This window comes from Trachymyrmex septentrionalis, unplaced genomic scaffold (assembly GCF_001594115.1).
Source record: "Trachymyrmex septentrionalis isolate Tsep2-gDNA-1 unplaced genomic scaffold, Tsep1.0 scaffold22, whole genome shotgun sequence".
Lineage (NCBI taxonomy): Eukaryota > Metazoa > Arthropoda > Insecta > Hymenoptera > Formicidae > Trachymyrmex > Trachymyrmex septentrionalis.
Genome location: NW_017305375.1, coordinates 901,932 through 924,417, shown reverse-complemented (window position 1 = coordinate 924,417; position 22,486 = coordinate 901,932). Strand labels below are relative to the sequence as shown.

General features: G+C 38.0%; 1 protein-coding gene across 1 annotated transcript in view; it reads right to left on the bottom strand.

Moving 5' to 3' along the window:
- LOC108748275 (transcription factor collier) overlaps window positions 1-22,486 on the bottom strand; it is an 85,038-nt gene that overhangs the window by 33,888 nt on the left and 28,664 nt on the right. Inside the window, exon 6 of the mRNA XM_018486323.1 lies at window positions 22,041-22,109. Within this exon, the coding sequence (XP_018341825.1) occupies window positions 22,041-22,109 (69 nt within the window). The remainder of the gene's footprint in view (window positions 1-22,040; window positions 22,110-22,486) is intronic.

The following is a 22,486-nucleotide window of genomic DNA, read 5'->3' as shown; positions in this document are numbered from 1 at the left end:
ATTTTTTCGCCCCTCACTCATCACGGATGCGTCTCGTCACTGTAGTTGACTGATTGGTTGCGTGCCTTATCCGAAATGCTACAATGAGATTATCGAGTCGTAATAAATACATTCTTTAGAAATCAATTAGGTTTGAAGAAAAAAATTTCCAACCAATATCCTATCAAATTTAAAGAATAGAAAACGTTTGACTTGTTAGACTTTCGAAATCTGGTTACAATTACAGTAAAACTTAACGATCCAGAATATTAGAGATTCATTGAATCAATGAGTTAATTAACAATATATAGAATTTGCTAATACCATCGAAACTTTTTTAGCGTAGTATATCTTATGACAAGACAATCATAAGATTCTTGCATCGTAATTGAATCCTGGCAGGTTCGAACAAGAGAATAGGAACGTTGCGTGGACTGTAGGGATGGGGCGCGCTCGATTAGATTTGGGCGGATTAGCCAATCAAAAACTCCAATACGACAACCCCTCCACAACTAGCAGTGACATTTGATGCTGCAGGCACTCTATTAGATTTGCGCCGTCGCTAACGTGATACGGAATCGAATGATCTGTGCTCTCTCTCGAAACAATTGTCAGTACGAGCAATCCGGTATTCTTCGATAAGTTTCCGATTTTTAAATGCGTAAGTTTTATGAATGGAGAGTACACCGAAATTACATTAAATATTGAACGATCAAGGTATTTCTCGTAACAATGATAAATGATTAATTGTAGCTATTTGTAATTATTCTAAAAATACTAATGATTTTCGTTAATTTGTTATTAAAACGGTAATGAGAAAAATTCTGAACATAACTATCAAATTTTTTGTGATTAATGACTCAAACAGACATGACAGATATAAATGTTAAAGATCTTGTATAACGCAATATAATTTTCACATAATTATATTCAATACTTAAATTGATTCGTTTGCTGCAAAACAAACTGACAGAATGCGTACAGATGTACTGATAACAATCAAGCCACACCGTATTATCAGTGTTTAAGCATGTTATACTTCATAAATATACGCCGCAATTGTCACATGGCACAATTGACAAATCTAATTCTAAGTCTGACAGAATATCGTCGTACGCGCATCCTACCACTATCAAAGATGGGTAGGGAAGGTGCATGAAAGCGTGCGTGTCACGCGAGGTGCACATTCGTTTACACGGGTGTGGCGAGAATGAGTGGTCGCGCGCAATTAGCTTCTTATCTTTCTCTCGGGGGTGAGTGTAGGGGTGTACGGGCCGCCACGAGCCACCGTGTCGCTCGAGCGACTCGTTTACGCCTCTGTTTTTTTGCGGGATGCGCCTCGTACTCGGTTCTCGTACAAGTAGCGCTTTAATGGCGCCGGACCGCCGTCGAAACTTTCGTTGGCTTTCCGATTAGCATGCTAATTGGCTCGGCAACCCTTTAAACGGCCACTTAAAAAATTAGGGGCTGCGATCGTTTTCCACCGTTACGTGCAACAAACGCGGTTGCGGGCTGATTTTAATTGGCGGAGGCTTTCGATTCGCTTGTACTCGCTTGGCCTAATTAGTTGCAGATACGAAGAACAAATTCGTGATCGTGGAAGGACGAGTTGCATAACTGAAAAATTATATTTTTATATGACATATATTATATTTTTTTATGAATATAAATAAAGCAAACATATAATTCGTATCATTTTTCGTATCACGAAATTATTGCATTTTTAATCTCAAGAATTACAAAGTTATTAAAACGTTTAGGAAAATTACATTTCTATGTGGCATGTATTTTACTAAAATAAATAAAGCAAACACATAATTCATTTCCCGTATGAGTTATCGAATTTTTAATATCAAGAATTACAAAAATTTAAAACAGAAAATGGCATTTGTTTTAAGCGCAAATTACTAATGCCAAATAAATCTATGCCATCTGCTATAAATATGCAACTCGCCTCGTTGTCAGTCGCGTTCATCGTTCGTCAGTACCACATGTATAAGGAAACTCGATCTCGCAGTAAGATACCTAACACCAACCCCCGTCGCGACGTAGCATCCGCCCCGTGGGCAACAAAAGGGCAAAAACTGGTCCCTTTCGATCTCTCCCTTTCTTCTTCCTCGGAAGGAACAATTAACCGAATTTGCATTATATCTCTATCGAATTACCAGATCCGTATTATCGATAAAATTGGCAATTTGGGGTAGAGTTCTGTGCAAGATCTACGATCAGAGACGCCTGTTCATTTCACGTCGGTGTTATACCCTTCACCCTCTTTCGATCAAACAATCATGATGGTTTCTTCGTCGCTACTAATATAATACTTATTTATCTGCTCATAGAATACAACTTTGTTTTGTCCGCTTCGGTGTTTCAACTTTGCATTATTTTTATTATAAATATTTCATAATTATTTAAGAGAAATTACATTTACAAAATTATCTACTTTCTTATATTGAAAAATTACCTTACTCATTAATGTAGGTATACTGAATTGTTGTCATTAGTTCGATATGCACGTTTCTTTATGGATTATTAAGTTAAGTTGATTAAAATTTTATCGATTAAAAAGGATCGACAGAAATCGAGGAGAGATAGCTCTTAGAGAATGTAAAAAATGATTTCGCGTTTCATGCGCCCGGGAGAGGGGGAAGGGGGGGGGAGGGGGGTAATTCTACAGGACTGAGTTGGGTCTCGATAACGATAGCCGACAGCACTGGCGATGCAAGAGGGACTCAGCCGGGGGTGACAGAACGATTGTAGCGTCACCAAGCTGTAGTGGTGTAACTTGACACCCGGGGTATACGCCCCTCTTGCACACGCCGCGCCGTCGCGTCGGACAAGCGCGGCGCTATCGCAGCATACGAGACACGGTTGTTCGACACCGCGTGCTCGTGCACGCGTGCGTCCGTACACAGCGAGTTAGTCATGGCTAGGCCATTACAGATAATAATGTAAGAGACGTATAGCGCAAACTATCGCCGTAACTAGCGTCGCGAAATTATCTGACCGCGGCTTATCGGGGGCGATTTCTCGCGATTCTTTCTACCATTGTTTTCCCGCGCGACGAACCGACGCGATCGATATCGTCGGTTAATTAGTCACGATTGGTGTCCACGTAAGTTACGACGTGGCCGCGCGGAGATAAAGATCGCTACTCCCGCCACGAACGACGAGCCGCCTTCGCGGTTGGAATGAATGTGAGGAATTAGTTTGAATAATGTAACGTCGCCGAACACGCGGGCGCTTAATACGGGCAAGTAAAATGCGTTTGATAGAAAGTACATGTAAAACGTACAGATTAAAATCGTGTCTGTATATAGATATATGCATAATAATGCAATATATACAAATAACACAGTCGGCACAAACTGAAAGTAACGCAACATCAATGTTATAATTTTGCTCTCAACAATATAAATGTAATATAATTATGTAACATGGTGCCACGTAACAGGTTATATTGTTGAATGTGCAAAACTATAATAATATATTAATATTATGTTACTTTTAGTTTATGTTAACTTACATGAAGAAAAACATAAAGTAATATTGCGCTAGAATTCTAATAAATTTTATGAAATTAGCAGATCCGTATAGGGACAGGTGCTCACTTATGTAAAGTTTACTTTACTTTTCTAATAAATGAATAATCATTAAATAGGCATATTATGAAAAAAGATACTTTTTACATTTTTAATTTCGTAAAGCAAATTTTGAGTTTTGTTCGTATTTACATTTTAATCTTGAGTATGATTTACTTTCCATAAGATAATAATCACTTGAATGAATTAGCTATACTTGTAATGTACTTTTATTTTATCTTTTTACACCTCCTGTATTTTTATTTCCTGTACTTTCGGATAAATAAAGCTTGTCATAAGTTCGGCAAAAATAATCGGAATATTTTTATTAGTCTTGTAGGATAAACATTAATCAACCACTTTTCTTTTCGAATACATATGATCGCGCAAAAATAACATTGTACAAGGAATGTATTAACAAGCAAACGATAGCTAGACTTTCACCGGCACATAATTTCCGATCCCCCAATTTCGCTTCTTTTGTTCGAGCTGGTGCTTATTTGCCCGTTTACGTTTTCCCGCTAAAGACGCCGCGTGTTCTAGCGACCTAGCCCGGCGCATTAGCGATAATGTATGCGCGTAGCTGCAACAAATGCCGTATAAACGGTAGCGCAATCCACGTGGCGGCGTAGGCGCAGAAGGGCACAGATGGTCGCCCCAGGCACTTACCAGTTACCACCCCGGCACGCTGCCCCCTTCGGTCAAAGGGATCTAAGGGCCTTGGCTGGCCACTAACCGTATTTATTCACGGGGGTGGTTGAATTTACCGTGCTACTAGTGGATAAGTCGTTGCCCTAGCTGCGGCACTGTCTTAGTAGCGCGAACGCTTTTAGTTTCGAAGAATGTTCATTGATTATCAAACAACAATCTATATTGGCAAATTTTAAGGAATTTAAATCTAATATCTCTTTAAAATCATTTTACTTTAAAATGGTTATCTGAAAATTTGTTTAATTTGTCTGGCTTTAACAGGATTTTAAAGACGATATTGGTCATGGTATAAGTAGGACTTACACATAGACAATTTATGTGTGTGCCACTGACACATCACTACATACTACTACGTCAATATCTCACGTATGCATACACATAAATTTTTGTATAACAACGTTTTTAATTAGACGTTTAAGTCCAATTCTAAGAACTTCACATTGTTTCTTCATGCAAACTACTAATCTGTGAACTACTATTTCGTACAGTACAGATTGCACAGCTTTTATATGAAATGTTACGATATGTCAACTTTAGAGAGCTATATTGGACTAAAAAATTGTAAAGAAAATCTTAATTTTTAAAAATTTTTTAAGATTTTTGGCATAAACTCCACTTCACAGACACGTGTTAATGCGTATATTTTCACGTTAGAAAAGAATTTTCGAATCTGTAAAAAAGGAACAAGTAATTGTTATACAAAAATTATATGATTTAGTCGTTAATACAGACATACGTCTTAAAATTGTTATACCTAATTTTAATAAAAAAAAAATGAAAAATTGCTGTGATAGTTATTTGCATCCTATTGCCTTGGTTGCGAAGATATCGAGTGCTTGAGAATTTGGAGGCCGCACAAAGTTGTGACAAAGCTCGTTATTTACTAAGGTAGAACAGCTATGAGAACTAAAGGAAATATCTGTACACCGACGCGGTCTATCGCGTGCTGTTTAGTCTCACGCGCCTGTATACGAATGTACGTGAAGGCACACGAGTACAAGGGCACCTTCATGGACTAGACAGTACACGCGTACACGCATACACGCGCCAGATCACCGGCAAGTGGTCCGAGCAACAGATAAGTTTGATTTATTTTAATTTCTCACCGGCAACGCGCGCGGGGCTGTTAGTGTGGATTCTCTGCACTCCGGTGAATTATTGCGAAGTTATTTTCGAGTTCGTATTGATTTACGAGCGGCTTTTGGGAGCATCGTGTGCACTTTATCGTCGTTAAAGGTGGGGCGGATAGGTACGCGGAAATACAAAAGAATTCATCAAAATTTCAGACCAAACTTAATCGAATGTTTTATGGTGGACTTCGAATAAAAATATTCCTTTTCTAATTAGAAAGAATTCATATGACTTTTTTATATGTGACCGATTGCGTATAATCAATTTACTTATTGATAAATTAGTTGGTATTCTAATTTTGCATTTATTTTATTTCTCCTACTTCATGTAGGTAAATCATTATAAAGTTACCGTTAACTTGCAGTCATATACAACGCGAGAAGTTACTTATCCGAGCCAACAAGACCGGGAGCGAACAGCTCTCGAGGAGGAGGACGATGTGTTAGTTGTATCGTTGTTTGTAACATTAATCATGGAATCACCCCTTGCCCGCGGTCCATGGGTTCGGTCGACGAATGAGGCTGCGTTGCTATCGTTTACTACAGGTTTAGCCGCCGGCCGTGCTCGCGCAACCAAACTTGGCAAGTACTCGATCCGTATACAGTACGCGATAAAAATGTTCATTCTAGAGCTCACATACAGTAGCCTGGTTATACGTCAGTTAGGGAAATGTAACATATGTTAGTATTCAGATATATAAAATACATTTGAGAGTTGGTAAAACTTCTGCATTACTTAAACTTTATTTAAAGCAAGATACTAATCTACTACCGATATTTATTTGAAATTTCACAATGAAATTTTGCGCTTACTTGCGTTATATACGTAAGATTACTGATAACACAAAAATTACGATCTTGCGAGGAAATTCCATTCAAAAGGATTAAAAATTGTTGAAGTAATTTATATCTTGTTGTCTGTAAAACGTGGTTAGAGTTCAATTGTGTGTTCATTCATATATAAGAGACAGCAGACAGTGTTGGACCGCGAATATTATTATGGTTCAACAACTTGACTATGTCTCTCGCGTACCAGCAACGATTCCGTCAGAATGTGATCAATCTCTCAAGAGGTTCTCAATTCGCATATTATAGTCTTGTCGTTGGCAACTTTTCTTCTTATCCCACGACCTTAATTTCCCTCGCAGCCGGCTTTAGTCGCGCGTCATTTGGCAGGCAAAGTAAGCGGAGAATTAATCGGGACTTAATTACCAGGTTAAGGCGGATACTTGTTGCAGTGAGGCGAAGGCGCCTACTGTAGGAGGCGCGTGAGGGTGCCGTAGCGTAATAAGATTCTCTTTAATGGCATTACACGCCTCATTGGGACTTGCCAAGTCCGAAGTTCGCGCGACTTTACGCCGTGTTTGACTTAACCGGAAGTTACAACCTGCTCGTCCAACTGACTACATGGTCGAACAAAGTCGAACATCGGTTTCAAGCCTCTCGAAGGACTAAGAATTACGGCGAAAATAAGTCGTTAAAATGACTTTTACAATTATTTTCATTATGTCATAAGTTAATTTCTCTAATTACGAACAAAGAGTTTTCAGAAAAGCTTTGTAATTAAATTCGTTTACTTTATAAATTGATCATATTTGTAATATGTTGATGTGTACTTTTTTTACAAAAATGAAATAACTTTTCTAGAGAGAGAGAGAGAGAGAGAGAGAGAGAGATTTCTTTATAAAGACAGTATTACTTATTAAATTGTTAAATTATATGTTTTAATAAATTACTTTTATGACTTACAAATGTGATCAATTTTTTTATCTACTATTTTAGCGACATATTACAAAATAATTTTTTTTTAGTTAGACAATCAACTTCAAAGACAAGTCTTTCCGTACCGTCTGTTACATATGGCAAGGAAAATAAAACAAAAATTCCTGTCGGATAATCAGTCGAAAAAGGATGTCGGCGCCCTGATTAATTACACTATCGCATCGGAGCATCTTAGAGCGACCCGTAACGCCTGTGCAAGAAGCGGTCGTTTCTTCATCGGTCGGCCATTAATTACGGCGTCACTTGAATTTCCAACGATCGTGCCCACCAAGGAAGGAGATCCAATACTCATTTCAACATTGCGATCTTCTAAGCGGCTATCGGTAGGCGCGAAGAAGTTCTGCACGATTCTGAATCTCCTTCGTAGATATAAAAAAGCGCTTCGGAAGAAATCCAGGTGTCGACGTCGCGTCGTATCGAACGGGAGAACAATCGGACACCCTGACCCAGAATGGATCCAAACGAGGTCAGTGACCATCTTTGTAATCTTCGTATGAAGTTCATTGGACTTGCGCAAGAAACATTCGACATAGATTTAATAGCTTAATTTATAATTCACGTGACGAAAAGAAATCACATAAAAGGTTTCGAAACAAGAATCGAATGGATAAGGACGAGAAGTGTAGAAAGGAGAAAGAAATACGGATAAGTGAAGGGTAAAAGAAGAAGTGGAAGGTAAGAGACGATAAAAAACGGGCACAGAAGAAAAGAAGATCAGATGTAAGGAGATAGAGAAAGAAAGTTGGAGGGACACGCGGGATTGCGCGTGTCTAAGGAGAAGAAGGAGAAGAAGAAGAATAAGGAGCCAGCAGAAAGAAGTTAAAACGGAAAGAATGCAGACGCTGCCGCCTGCGCCGATGGCAATGATTCGACAATGCGGTTCGCAGGGACGCTTTATATGGAGCGTTGTCCCCGTGGGTGGTCCCCCGTAGAACGTCTTGCCAGGCGTCATCCTGGATTCTCCCGGTTGATCGGTCGCCGCGTTGAGAACCATCGATAGCAAATCTAGAAGATGGAGAGTGAGATCAAACTGCGACGCGTGTTGAATCACTCATCATGCTTATACTTGTACTCGCCAGTGCCATCGTTGTCATCGAACGGTGTGCGCGAGTTCTTCCAGAGGCCGGCTATTAACTCGCTAGTATGGTATGTTCTGTCGTTCTTCAAGATCATATTGTACGTTACATCTTGTCAAAGTCAAATTATTATTGCACCGAAACATATCATTTTCATTAATACATTACTACGAATCTAATTTACAGATACAAGTATTTCTCCTTCAAACTTATTAATTTTAAACCGACGATTTCACGTAGTCGACTGGTAGAAAAAAAAGGTAATTCAATAACTATGATTGACTTCAAAATGACACCAAAATCCAAAAATGTCTAAATAGTAAGTAAAAGTATTGTATTTTATTATCAAATTTTTGTTATTTAAAATATAATTTGAATTATACTTAACACTTTAATTTTCTCACCGTTAAGTAAACATACTGAAATAAACAAACAATGAGTAGCTTTCGCAAGAGAAACAAGCAACCGAAGCGAATATAGTAATTTTAAGTGAATCGATCCTAAGTCTTTTCATTTTTTCCTGAGAGAGCATGAGCCATCGTATGGTACAGCAAAAGTCTGAAGGAAGGAAGAAGGAAAGAATGAAGGAAGAAGAAACGAAAAGAAACTCAACGAGCGCTGGCCAAAGCTATTCTCTGAAATCCGGCGATTCTTTCGGGCGTCTTCGGAGATGATATTTGCTCGGATCAATCCATAAGGTCGCCATGGCAACCGGTCAGCCTGGTTTGTCCACCCCACGGCCGAAGTCTGGAAAGCCAGTCGGCCCAACGAATGGGCGAATGTACCCGGGGGTGCGGTACTGATGGCTGGTTGTCCGAGCGAACCCGCGAAGGGCGGACAGTAGGTATCCTTCCACCATGGGTCCCGGTATACTTGCCTCTCCGGTGCAACTGTTTTGTTTGTATCGGCAATCCCGCGCAGGAACATATAAGAAGATCTCGCGGTCTTCCTACATACAATTCGCAATTTTCACGCAGTATTTGCATATTCGAACCACAAAATCCTGACACGGACAACATATTCATGAGGTTTACCCACGAAACCACACAGTCCTTCTTCCTCGTTCCGTTTCTTGCACGATCAACCTTCGCTTCATTCTTCGTTCGAAAAAACTCACAGATTCGCATATCTTGAGGATGGTTCCAATTGTATAAAAAAAAATTTTAAATTTAAAATGTTATAAAAAATGTTCAAAAAATTTCTAGCCTATCTGTTCTTTGATATGTCGTGTGCAATCGGTTTCTTCCTAATACGCGTGAAAATACTGAGATCGACGAGAAGCAAGTGACTCGCTAGCTCGTTTCTCGGTAGCTTCTCGAATTTCGTGTAAAATAACGGCTTCTGGCTCTTGTCAAAATGAAATTAGGCGACGCAAGGCGTTCGGAGAAGTGGGAGCACTCACGAAACGCGCGACGACAGATGCGACAGGCTATCCTCCGCACCTATCGTTCGTGAGAATATCCGCAAGTATTCTACATGCAAATTTATAGAGATCCTTCGGACACCGGCGCTTCGGAGGGAGATGTATTCCCGGAGGAGCGGAGACACCAGGACTAAGAGCGCTTCCTTGTACTGTCACTCCGCTCCGTTCGAATCAATCGCATAAATCTCGACGCCTCGATCGTCCCATTCGGTAACACGGTCGGACGCCCACGAAAATTTTTCTCGTTCCTGCTTCTGTACGCCGGCAAAATGATACCGTTCTAGTTTTGTCATTCTGTATTTGAACGCGCGGGAGGTTCGACGCAGAGAAGAGAATGATAAATAAATTCACCGCGGTAAAAGTATTTTTAAAATCTGCTTGCGTAAGCATATCTTTCCCAAGATGCAAAAGGTAACAGATTCTATGAAATGCAAACGCACTTACAAGATATTCAAAATAACACATATGAACTGACACATATATAAAAAAAAGGTGTTATGTAATTTGAACGTAAATTTTTGATATATATTAATCATAATTTCTCAAGAAAGAATATTAAAACCAGCAATAGAATGTTTCTAAATATTATTAATAAAATTTTCAAATTCATTGAAATAGTGTTCAATAATTGTTATCTTAATTGATTTATGGAATCCACGTTATGAATTCTTTGTCTTTGTCGCTATGATGCATCGAGTATGTGATAAATCGATAGACGGCTGATAATCTGGGAAAAAGTTTTCGAGATCGTCTGAAAAATTCTAGTAATTCAAAGTCCCGCAGTTTACGTTCCATCGTGACAATCGTGCTCATTATTTTCATCGCACCGTGTTAGGGGATGGCAGACGCTCGTGATTCCAACGAGATAGAGCAGTGGATCATCATTAACCAGATAGGTACAAAACCATGGACATCTGATTGACAGGCTCGCAAAGACTTCCCGTTTTTCCTAAACCCGCCGTTTAATTCCCGGTAGGACGAGACCCTTCTGCATTGCCGAAGAGCGATACACGGCCGATGAGGAAGTGGAAGAAGGACGGACAGGGCGAGGACAGGATGCTCCAGGAAGGAAGAAGGGTTCTTCGAGCCTGACGGATAGCCGAGAGGCGCCAAGCTATGCGAGCTATTTGGCTTTTGTATCAAGCTATCTGCTTGTATACGTCGATGCAGTTTCTGCATTCGATCTATACAAAAGCAAACAAGTATGAGCGCGCGCAAAATGTACGAGGTGTGCGTGCGATGTCTGTGTGCTACCGATAAACTAAGTCGAATTCCAAGGTGTCAATCCACTATTTCGTTGTGTCTTTCTCGTAGGATTTTCAGATTCCTTCCTTTCTGTACCACTTGCGTAAAGAAGAGAAAATATTTCGCTCTTTTCTTTGTAAACATTTGCCTTCTAGAATATTTATTAATCGGAGATGATGGAAAAGCGATCTTGATTTCTGCGGAAAGCTAGGCAAAAGGGTCTAACACGAATTGATGCGGTCACAAGACTGAGAAGCTTTGTAATCGTTTACCCGCAGTCCCTTACAGCGGTCGCACGCAAGTCACCTACTGATCGATGCTGAGGTTGTAGTAAACCGAGAGATTCTTCCCTCCACTTACGTATAATGTAAATTCGATTCATTTAATCCAAGAGTGGAAATTTTGCCATTTTCTCATTTTACAAAAATATTTTATATTTTTACTTAATTCCTTTTTCCTAAATATTTTTTTTTCATTAATGCAGTAAACAATTTTTACAATTATTATTTTTTTACAAAGACGAAAGAACAAATAAATATAAAACTTTGATAATATAAGTAAAAATTGATTACAAAACATTCAATATATGAGCGAAAAAGGCCACATTCGATTAAAACGGTTTTTGATGCCTAATAATAATTTTGTGTAAATTTTACAATTTTACAATATAGTTTAAACAAACTACACGCAGATTATTTATCGATCTTGAAACATAATTCTAAACTGATACTAAAATAACGAATTAATTAAACAATTTAAAATTTGTTGATGCTAATAAGCATCTTCAAAATACTGTAAAAATCTATTGCAAAAATCTATTACTTTAGCCGAAATTCAAACCCGCGTGTAAATCTGTACTCGAGTCTCTTTTTCGCAATAAATTTTTTACAGCGTTTCAAAGGTGTTCATTAGATCAATAAATCTTAAATTGCTTAATTAATTTGTTGATGTTAAATACTTCAGCTTCAATTTAGAAATATGTTTTAAGATCGACAAATATAATTGACACAGTTCATTTGAAATGGAAATTATAAAATTCATACAGAAATTATTAGACATCAAGAACTGCTTTGTTAATTTGTATTGACAAAAATTCAGGATTACATATTTTTCTAAGTATAACAAAATACACTATTATTAAAATATCTTTTTAAAATAGTGAATATCATCGTAATTTTGCAAACTATAATTTATATATTATAAGTTAATATATTATAATAAATTTTTAGTGATGGTTACGCAGACCATAGAATCGGAATAATGAAATGGCACTCTCTCTACTTTATTGCTCCCGCGCGCGAGCGTGCCAGCAGCAATCCGAGTATTGATACGTGCCCGATGTTTAGAGGCTCTAGAAAGTAATTGAGTGGCCACGCGACTCTTCAAGTGGTCCCCCTCCCGAATCCACATCATGCACTGGTCCCTGCTAGTTCGCTTTCGTTGGTAACCACCTGTTCTGAGAGTAGAGAACCTGGCTCCCTTTCTCGCTCATTTTTCTCGCTTACGCACACGCGCACGGCACAAAAAGAGAAAAGAAAACACGGACCACTACCACATCTCTCTAAATTTGCGTCGCGCGATTCGTCGAGGGATTGACATACGGCCGATGGGCGCCACCGTTTTAAAACCCCCTCGAAAGGACCCATCGCTGCCATTGATCGCCACCGCGACGTTGTCATTCTACGACCCTGTGTATGCGGATGCGCCCCTCGGATCTGTTTGCTCACGTCCTTCAAACGAGTCCTTCCTTGCGCTCGTGCAATTCTCTCGCTGAATCGTAACCCATTAACGATGGTGTTATGATTACTTATCTATTCATCGTTCTGTAATTTTATTTGAACAGGAAATAAAAGTCTTCAGTGTTTATATTATTTTGCATACGCAATATATTAATGTTGATATTGCAAAATCGGAATTAATTTATATAGATAAGCGTAGTGGTACAAATTGTTTCGTGCTAAAGAAACTAGAGTAAAGCTCTTTAGACAAAGTGTGTCGCAACTCTGGCTAAGAATAATAGGAGAAAGAAGAAGAGATAAGAGCGGAGATCGATTTCGTAAGACATAGAAGAGCGAGAGAGGTCGTGGGGGAGGGGGAGGGGGGGGGGAGGAGGAGAGAATGCAGAGGACCGAATGCCATTTAGAGTCATCCACCGTGTCTCAATCTAGAGGCACCCTTCCAGCCATCGGCGAGCCGTGACGGTTGGCATCTGTTCCGCGGACCGGGACCCCAACGAGGCTGGTAGAAGCAGTGCCGGTGGAAGCATATAATGCCGCGTTGGTGCCGCTACAAAATGCCAAGGGTCTACCGACATGACGCCTAGACGATACACCGTCGAAAACGAGTTCGCGCGAATCGGGCCGCTTTCCAAACGGTTTCATTCTCCAATTGGCTGGAAATAATCGTCTCACGTATAGAATCACGGAAAGCGTTAAGTGATAACACATAGTCTGAAAGTGTATTGAATTTATCAATTTTTCAGTCATTTAATTCTACAATTTTACTTCATTTTATATTTATAAGAAAAAAAGTCGTAATCATATCCGATATTCTAAAAATAAAATTTTATATTTATATTTAATTAAAAGAAATGATGCATGTAATATTAAAAATCAATAGAAAAATGAAGAGTAACGTGTGTTAATTTACTTTCAAGACTCAAATAAAAAATAAAATACATTCAGAAGAATTCTAATATTCTGACTTATACACAAATTAACAACTGCGCACAAGTACGCGGCTTGATTCGTTTGGCATGGAAACCGGAAGAAGAAAACGAAATAAGCTGGGCTTTGTCGACGAGAGTAAGTAGATGGAAGGCCGGCGGTGAAAGAGAGAGAATACTTCTATCTTTCCGGAAGGTAGATCGATGGCGATTTTTCACTCACTTAGTTCGGCGCGCATCAATATGCATTAAGCTGATCGGTTCTCCCTATTGGCTTCTTCTCCTCGGGAGTAAGAAAGACGGGATTCCGTGGCAGTGAGAGGAGGAAGTTAGATCGAAAGAGCGCCGTGGCCGAAGACGTGGCTGGTACGTTCCGAGCTTTTCCACCTTACCATTTTACCCCTTTCCTCGGCAATGTAAGGAGAGAATAGCAGACGCTGTGAGGGAGGCTGTTAAGATATTCTTCGAAAATAAGGATACCGTATCGGGGTAATTCTCGGCAGGTGGAATAACCGTAAGGGAATCGAGCCGAAGTCCGGAGTACGGCAGAGATTCCGTGGCGTCACGAGGCTCCAGGGTACATTTTGGTATCTAGCTAGGCTTTCGCATCGCCACAGTGAAGCTGCACTTATTACTTTTTGTACAGACGGGTAGACCAATCAGCATCCACTTGCTCGACGACTTTTAGAAAGTCTTGAGTTTTCCTTATTGTACGCGACGCGTCCTACTTTTACAGCCAAGAGCTTTATTCCTATTTCGTGCGTAACATTTAAGTTATTCTATCGATATGTTTTCAAAATCAAACAATATTGACCATAAATTTTTATTAAACGATTTTTATTAAATGATTATTCTAATAAATGTTTTAATTATAAATGAAAAATTATTAAATTATTAATAGCATAAACGCGTTTACAATTATCAACAAGGTCAAAAAGAAGTTATTAGAGAGAAAGTTTGCTAATATATATAAATTAAAAAGATTATATTGCAACTTAATGAATTTTACAGATCCTCGTTGCATGTACTTTATACGTAAAATTGCGTAAATTTAACTCAAAATATTGATATTGATCAAACAAAACACATGTCAAAATCGGGACAGAACACATCTTAAAGACATCTTAAATATTTTAAGACGTTATATTCTGATGCGTGCTGTCTAGGCATTTTTTCAAATTTGATGCAAAATTGTTTTATTTGAGTTAAAGATATCCCATTTTATGATATACGTATTATTTTATATGTAGTAATTTTTATCAAATAAAAAACTTTTGAAAAATTTGATATAAAAAATATAATATATTTAAAGAATTCCATAATAATTGATACACAGATCATTAGATATGCTAAAAGATCTGTTTCGGTAAAGTGACGATAAGAAAAAGGTATTCGAATCAGAGTGCAAATGATTTTTTTGGGCAGAATAAAAAAAAACGTATGAAAAAAAACGTATATCAAGTGATTATATCCGAATAATTCCAGAACAAATTCCCATGATACGTAATGGATCGACAAAGTTAACTTAGCATAAGCTAATTTCCATTAGCTACTGAACTGAATAGATCAAGAAAGCAATAATATTCAATATAGATTCGAGATGTATATCGCGATTGGAGCGAATATTTTAGGTGCATTCTGATCGTTGGCCAAAAACTCTCTCCTCAAATCTATCTCGTATATTCGTTCAACATTAGAGACAGAAACTAAGTTTATCGAATCGATTAATTGGACGAATTTATGACTTTACATTGCAGCCAAACCGATTTTAGCTCCTGGTATTTTCTCTTCTCTCTTTATGTTCAAAAAGGTTCACAGTTTCTATATTTTGCATAAGAAAAAATATGGTAAAGCAAATATCTGCTATATCAATGAAATTCTCATCAAGAGCTTTATAAATCTGGTTTTGAGTTAATAATACGTTATTGTAACACAACATTGAAATGATTTGTAAACTTTTCAGTTTTTGTTTCAATTTTATAAAAATAATTTGTTATTGTTGTTCACAGCTAATTCTTTGAATGATTCACCGAAAAATAATTAGTAGAGCAAATACCGGGATATTTAATCGACGATTTCGCGCTCGAACGATCAGCCGTTTTCGTTTTAATACAGAAGCGTACACGCGCACTCTCGTCCATTTATTTTAGGGGTATGTCGAGAATGGAGGGTGTGATACCCCGCCAACTATAGAGACCCATATGCTCTACAAGAGAGAAGAGAAGGGGGAGAGAAAGAAAGAGAGACAGAAAGAGAAAGACAAAAAATATATCCGTACGCTGCTTCTTAATATGTTTTGATTTCCCTAATAGTCACGTCAGAAAATAGTTCTTCCAAGATTAGAACCAAAAATGCTGACGCGATTTAATTTCTCTTGATTATCATTCAGAAAAAAAGAATATGTATAAAATTTATTTTATTGCAATATACATAATATTAAACTTAACGTTATAATAATAATTTATCGATAAATCGATAGCGTTGTATTATATTAATTATATACTAATGTAAAAAATAACTTTGCGATATAACCTGATTTTAACGTGGAAAAATCGCGCGTTAAAAAATTGAAAAAGTAAGAATGGTTCTAATTAGAAATCTAACAATGATAATCGGGTAAGATTTCCCACTGGAACGCTTCGCTCAACCAATGAATAGGCGTCTCTATGCATTGCGTACGTCGTTCGTTTAATAAGTTTTCCTTATCAATGTGTGTCATCTACGGTTGGTAGTCAAAACCTGTTATTATCGGTACTATCTTTGTCGACCATTGCCAATTATTTTTATTTAAAAAGTCGCCCGATATAGGGGCGTATGCGTACTTGTTACGCAAAATAGAATCAATTCTGATCTGATTATTTCCGGTTACTTGTTACATATAATCGGTATTTTGTAGCTTTTGAAAAGTGTGGACACACCATGTAATAATTATTATTATTCCTTATGGAAATCCAATTTAATGCTGACTAATCTCTAATACTGAAAATAATATAAATGATATCTTTTGAGTATTAAAAGTAACGAACAACAATGCTTTTAATTCTCAAAACAAGTAATTTATCTACTAAGATAAACGTTCTATTAACCGAACATGTACCTATGTCCGAATACTTACACAAAATTTATTATTATTAATATATTATCATAAGTACTTTTTTTATTACAATATTTTATTACAATAATTTAATTGTATTTAAAGATTGCTGTTAAATTACATTATATTTAAAAAAGCATTTGAGATTAATAATAATATAAACAAATAAAATTTTGTGTAAATGTCCAAACATAGGTACATGTCCGATCATTGGGATGTTCGTCTTACTCTCTAGAATTAAATTTCTGTAAAGGATCATGTTGATCATATGTGTAGGAAAGCGAAAACAAATGTCGATTTTTTTACTTCAACTGATTTCTAACATGACGATAAATATGTACACATATAAAATTAATATTTTAATATATTTTATTATACATGCATAATATTATTGTTAATAAAAAGAAGTGTAAAATTTTCTGTCATCGTATTACGACGAAATTGTCAAAAATGCTTTTCAAAGAGTGTCAATTTTTGCTGTAAACAACAGTAGGCAAAAAGGTAAAAAATGAACTGCCGGAGAAATGGACAATTACGGTTGAATAAAATATTGCGACATTCGCGTAGAAAGACTTTTCAGCAAGCGCATAGAAAACGGTCTGACCGGCCTTGATATCGAATCCATATTGATGGAAATTCTGCAAGGGTGTGAGACAACGTGCCACGATTCGACCAGATTTGCATGCATTAACGCCACAAGCGAGACTGATTGACAATCCGTATGTCATTGTGACGTCAGTCAAATCGCCCGAGCGTCCTCCATCAATCGCAATCAATTAAGGTAACGATTGATTGTTACGCGTTTGGACTCGGAGAAGAGAATATCGTGAGCCGATATTTATGTGGAACATAACGGAACATTGCGCAAGCTATATCGTGGAAGTGAAAAATGTTTTCGTACTTGGCATTTATACTTTATTTAAATCATTTTATATTACTTTTTTCTCTTTAAATACAACATTCCATGATTTCAGTAAGACATTTATTTAATTATAAAATTTGATATATGTAAACATTAAAATGTTATTTCTAATTTCTTACGATATAAAATTTTGCATTTAAATGAGATTAAATTTAAGGCTTTTTTTTGTGCTTCTTTTTATAATCTTTAAATCTGGTTTATAAGTGAAATGATGACATAATATTCGTAGAGTTCACGTTAATATATCTTTAATTTTTTTATCGAATTTATATGCATATATCGATATTTACATTTTACTTTCTAAAGGAATTTCTTTCAAGAAAATATAAGTTCGTACTCTTTAAATCTGAATCAGTGGATAATCACTGATATCATGCTAAGTATGCCACTGGTAATCAGTGAATTAAATGTGAGATCCCTAACCTAGCTAATCTTTATTGCGTGATCTAACTAATCTTGTTTTAGTGCTTAAATTTAATGAATATGATATTAGAAGATTGAAATTAAAGTGCAGATATCAGTATTTTAGTTATATAATGCTCAAACATTCTTCCTTTTTTTTAGTTAAACTTCACTAATTATCAGTGCAAAGTATGCCACTGGGTAATTAATGATTATCCACTCCGATTCAGATTTAAAGAGTAAGAACAATAGTTTTTTAAATATTTTCAAATTTTTTGCTGCTCCATTAAACAGTTAATGAAACGCTTCGACGCTTGAGCGATTAGAACGATCTAAAATCTGCTTGGCTCAAGCCTGGCCACGGGCGGATTAACTTTTATCGCGGCGCTGACCAGCCTTGTAGTATTTTTTTTCCGTGCAAAATTTTGCCGTTGCGTCCCCTCGGAAAGGCCGTGTGTAGACACGGGGGAAGCGAAACGATCGTCGTCGCACGGGATCCGAAATGGAATCCATCAAATTGACGGAGGGAATGGCAAGAGAGAGAGAGAGAGAGAGAGAGAGAGAGAGAGGTGCGTCACGGTATTGAGGGTCATCGTGACTGGTATGAACGCATGGAGGAGGATGAGAGGAAGCGACATAGGAGGAGGAAGAGCGCCGCTGCACCGCGCGGAGGGCGCACACGAGGGCTATGATCGATGCCCTGAAATTAAGGGCTTGCCCACTGAGCGAAATAAAGTTAGCCAATCGCGCTGGCGACCTGCCTATTCGAACGTTATTGGCTGTGGCAGTTCCGGGGTGCGTTGTTCATCGCACACCGACCCGATGCCCGATTTTTTTCTCGCGTTCCCATCCTCCTTTCCGTGTTTTCAGGGGGAGAGCTTCTGCGGATACCGGCAATTGGAGAAAGAGAGTGACACCGGAACGCATGGGCGGAGGAGGCGATGGAGGTGGGTGGATTTTCGTAATTATGAAACGCCGTTAGCCCCCGGGGATCCGTCAGTCGGCGGGGAAGCCCGTGGCGTTGCCCGGCCACGACAATGCCATTTTAATTATGCATGTTAATTGGTTTCCGAGTCCAGCGTAATACCAGCTTCTCTAGGACTGTTCTCGCAATCCGCCTATCGTCGATCGATGCCATCACGTTTCAATCGATCGATGGACCGATTACATCAAACTGCTATTCGCGTATAGAAGGGAGTTAAAACCTCTGCAACTTTTATGAATCTGCATCTACTAGTATATTTGTCGGTTGACAGAATATATGCGTATAGCATCAATATATTTTGTAATTTTTCAAATTAAATTAAATATCAAGTAATAAAGAATCGATACTCTAAGAAGGAAACGTATATGATTTTTCTCATAAAATAAAAAGAGTTATTGCAATAAATACAAAAGGTTTAAAAAAAAATCATTTCTACAAATCTTTAATTATTACAACATTAATTAAATATTACATAATATACGTCAAATTTATAAGCGTATAATTTGCGTCACAAGTGCCGATGTTGATTTTAGCGAAAGTTACGATCGGATATTGCATCGAAAGTGGCGCGAAGGGATGATCACGATTAGGAATACGAACGCATTGTTTTTCCCTTCAGTCAGGTATATCAAATTGATGGGGGGCGCGTTGTACTTTCTGTACAGCTGAGTGAGCATGTCACAATCAACCAGGACCGTCTCAATCAAAGTGGCATTGATACCCTTCGCTTACTCTCTCTCGATCAGGCCTTCGCGTTTTCCATTGTGATTTTGTGCGAGACTGAAAATCTATTAGCCTTCCGATATATATGTTCTCATAAACAGTATATATATGGACACAAATCTATATATCGAGAAGCACAAAGAAATATTTTATGAATATATACAGAGTGATAAATAGTTTAAAGTTTTGTGTTTAGACTGTTTAGTAAATTGTTAGTAATATATATTTACGCAAAATAAATTCTAAACCGTTATAGTTATATCTTATTAAACGTTAAAAGTAATAATTAGCACTCAAAACACCCACCATTTAGCTTTGATACAAGTTTTAAAGCGCTTCGGAAACGCATTAACGATGGTTGTGCATCTTTCCACGGATTTCTCCTGCAGGCAACCAATAAAGTAGTTATCAGTGTAGAGGTCTTTTTGATATTTAATAAGATGTAACTTAATTGTTCCAGAATTTTTTTAAATATACGTTATACGCTACCCAGGTAGAAAACTGACATTATTTCTCGTCATTTTTTATGTCAAAATGACAACAGATAACGTTAGTTTGCCTGAGTAATGATTTAATAAACACAAAACTTTGTCACACAAAACTTTGTCATACAAACTTTTTCAATGTCTTATATTTATGCGTTTATATTCATTTACAAGAATATAAAAATAAAAATCAGTCGTAGAAAAAAATTACACGCACTTTGGTAATAAACAAATTAGTAACAAATGAAAAAAACATGACATTCCGAACCGTGTTTCGAATTATGCAATATCTAATGTAGCTAAATTTAGCGATTAAATTAATGCACTTGCATGATTATACATGATTAGTGCATGATTAATGTGTAAATAATTGTCATAAATAATTGTGGTCAACGTTGACGTTGCATACAGCAAGATTATTCTGATTAGTAAATGTTAAAGACGATCATAGTGAAGATTTAATCCTGTAATTTTGCGGAAGTTGCCCATTTATTTTACTCTTGTTACGATCCACCGTGTCTACGGAACGAACTCGAGGGTGGCGTTCATCACGACACGCGACCGCATTGTGGTTGCATTCACGTTACAACGCCGTTGTTACGACATTATTCGAGTGCGTGCGTGCCGTGTGCCGAACGAGCATTTTCGAGATTAATTCTTCTATCGTCTCACCGATCAGCCCAACCTACGAGATTGCATAATCTTTACGGAAAGGTAGTTATTATTCTTTCAACTACGACAATATGTATTGTATCGTGGTCTGCGTCAATATCATCCAATATTGATATCACGAGAACATTATTAATATCGCTAATTTACTTTATCTCGAGATTTTCAAAATTTATTTGTAACATATCTTAAAAATTAGCAATATTAAGTTTAAAATATCTTTATACAATCCATGTTTAGAGTTACTGTCCAATTTCACCCATTTTGCCATTAAATCAGTTTCAAACATTGACAAATAAAACACGACTGTCACATGATGTCGGGGTTAAACCCAACAGGTGCAGACGTCGAGAGATTCGAAGGAGCAGAAAAATAGTTACACGCGAGCCTACCGGGCTTTGCCTGTCACCGTCGCGTAACACATATCCCTTCGAGTATGGATGAAAGCTCGAAGCCGCTAGCGTATCGAAACCCGAGGGTTGAGCACCTCTGAGCACAAGATGTCCTCCTGAAGACTATCTCGGCCTGGGTCCCGCGGGAAACCTCTTCCTTCCTGCCGTTCCTATCTCAGGATACTCTATAGCCTATTCAGATACCAGGCTCACCCTGCTACACCCCCGTGTTAGCCACGCCAAAGGATAGAGACCGAGCGTGTACGCGGGAAGAAGAGGGAGCGAGCGAGTAGGTATATAAGGGAAGTCTATGTTACCATGGACGAGCAGCACCATGCACAAGGTGGGAAGGCGTATAAGTACGCCCGAGTATTCGAGTACTCTTCTACCCGGCTATCCCGCCGCACCTCGTAGGAAACGTATTTTGCAAGCCTAAATGTTCTAGGAGTTAGGTCGCGACGATAGACGGAGCTCTATCTCATACGTTGGTCTTTCGAGAAGGACTTATCTGGACCTTTATTTCGTAGATCGTTGAAAGCGACGATAGCACGTACGACCAGCTGATACGAGAGGCGGTTTCTACGAAATCGACGCCTCTTGTCATTACGTTCGCCGTCAAGTCGAGATTCCGTCATGTGCGCCTCGATATCATATAACGCGCTCGTAACTTTTACGTAACGCATGCGAGATAAATTCGCGCGTTTAAGCAGATCATAGCCGTCGCGATACCAACGCGTTCGTTCCGCGAAAGTTAGATAATGATAGATTCCACTCACCGATCGATAATGACAGGATCGCTGGGCGTTTCGTTCCTGTTACCGCAGCTCTTCTTATCGCAGCATCGGCTGTAAATCGACAATATGTTTCATCTTATACGTATTCCTGCGGCGAAATTTATTCTTATGAAAAAAGACACGAATAGATGCTCTCGCGTAGTGTCAGAAGTTTCAAATCGGTCTAAAAAATATCGAGACCCCATGGGATTCGGGAAACTAGTGGTAGTACGCTCCCGAAGTCCCATGGGTCACAATGAGTCAGCTACCCCCAAAGAACGACTACATCTCTGTATGCCTCGTTACGTTTATGCCACAAGGGTGGCGTACGCGAAGGAGGGACACTTTTTTAAGTGCAAATAACGTAAGTCGACGTATATAAAATAGCTTTACATTATGTGTAATAAACATTATTAAAAAAATTTACCCTTAAATTAACTTATTGTCAG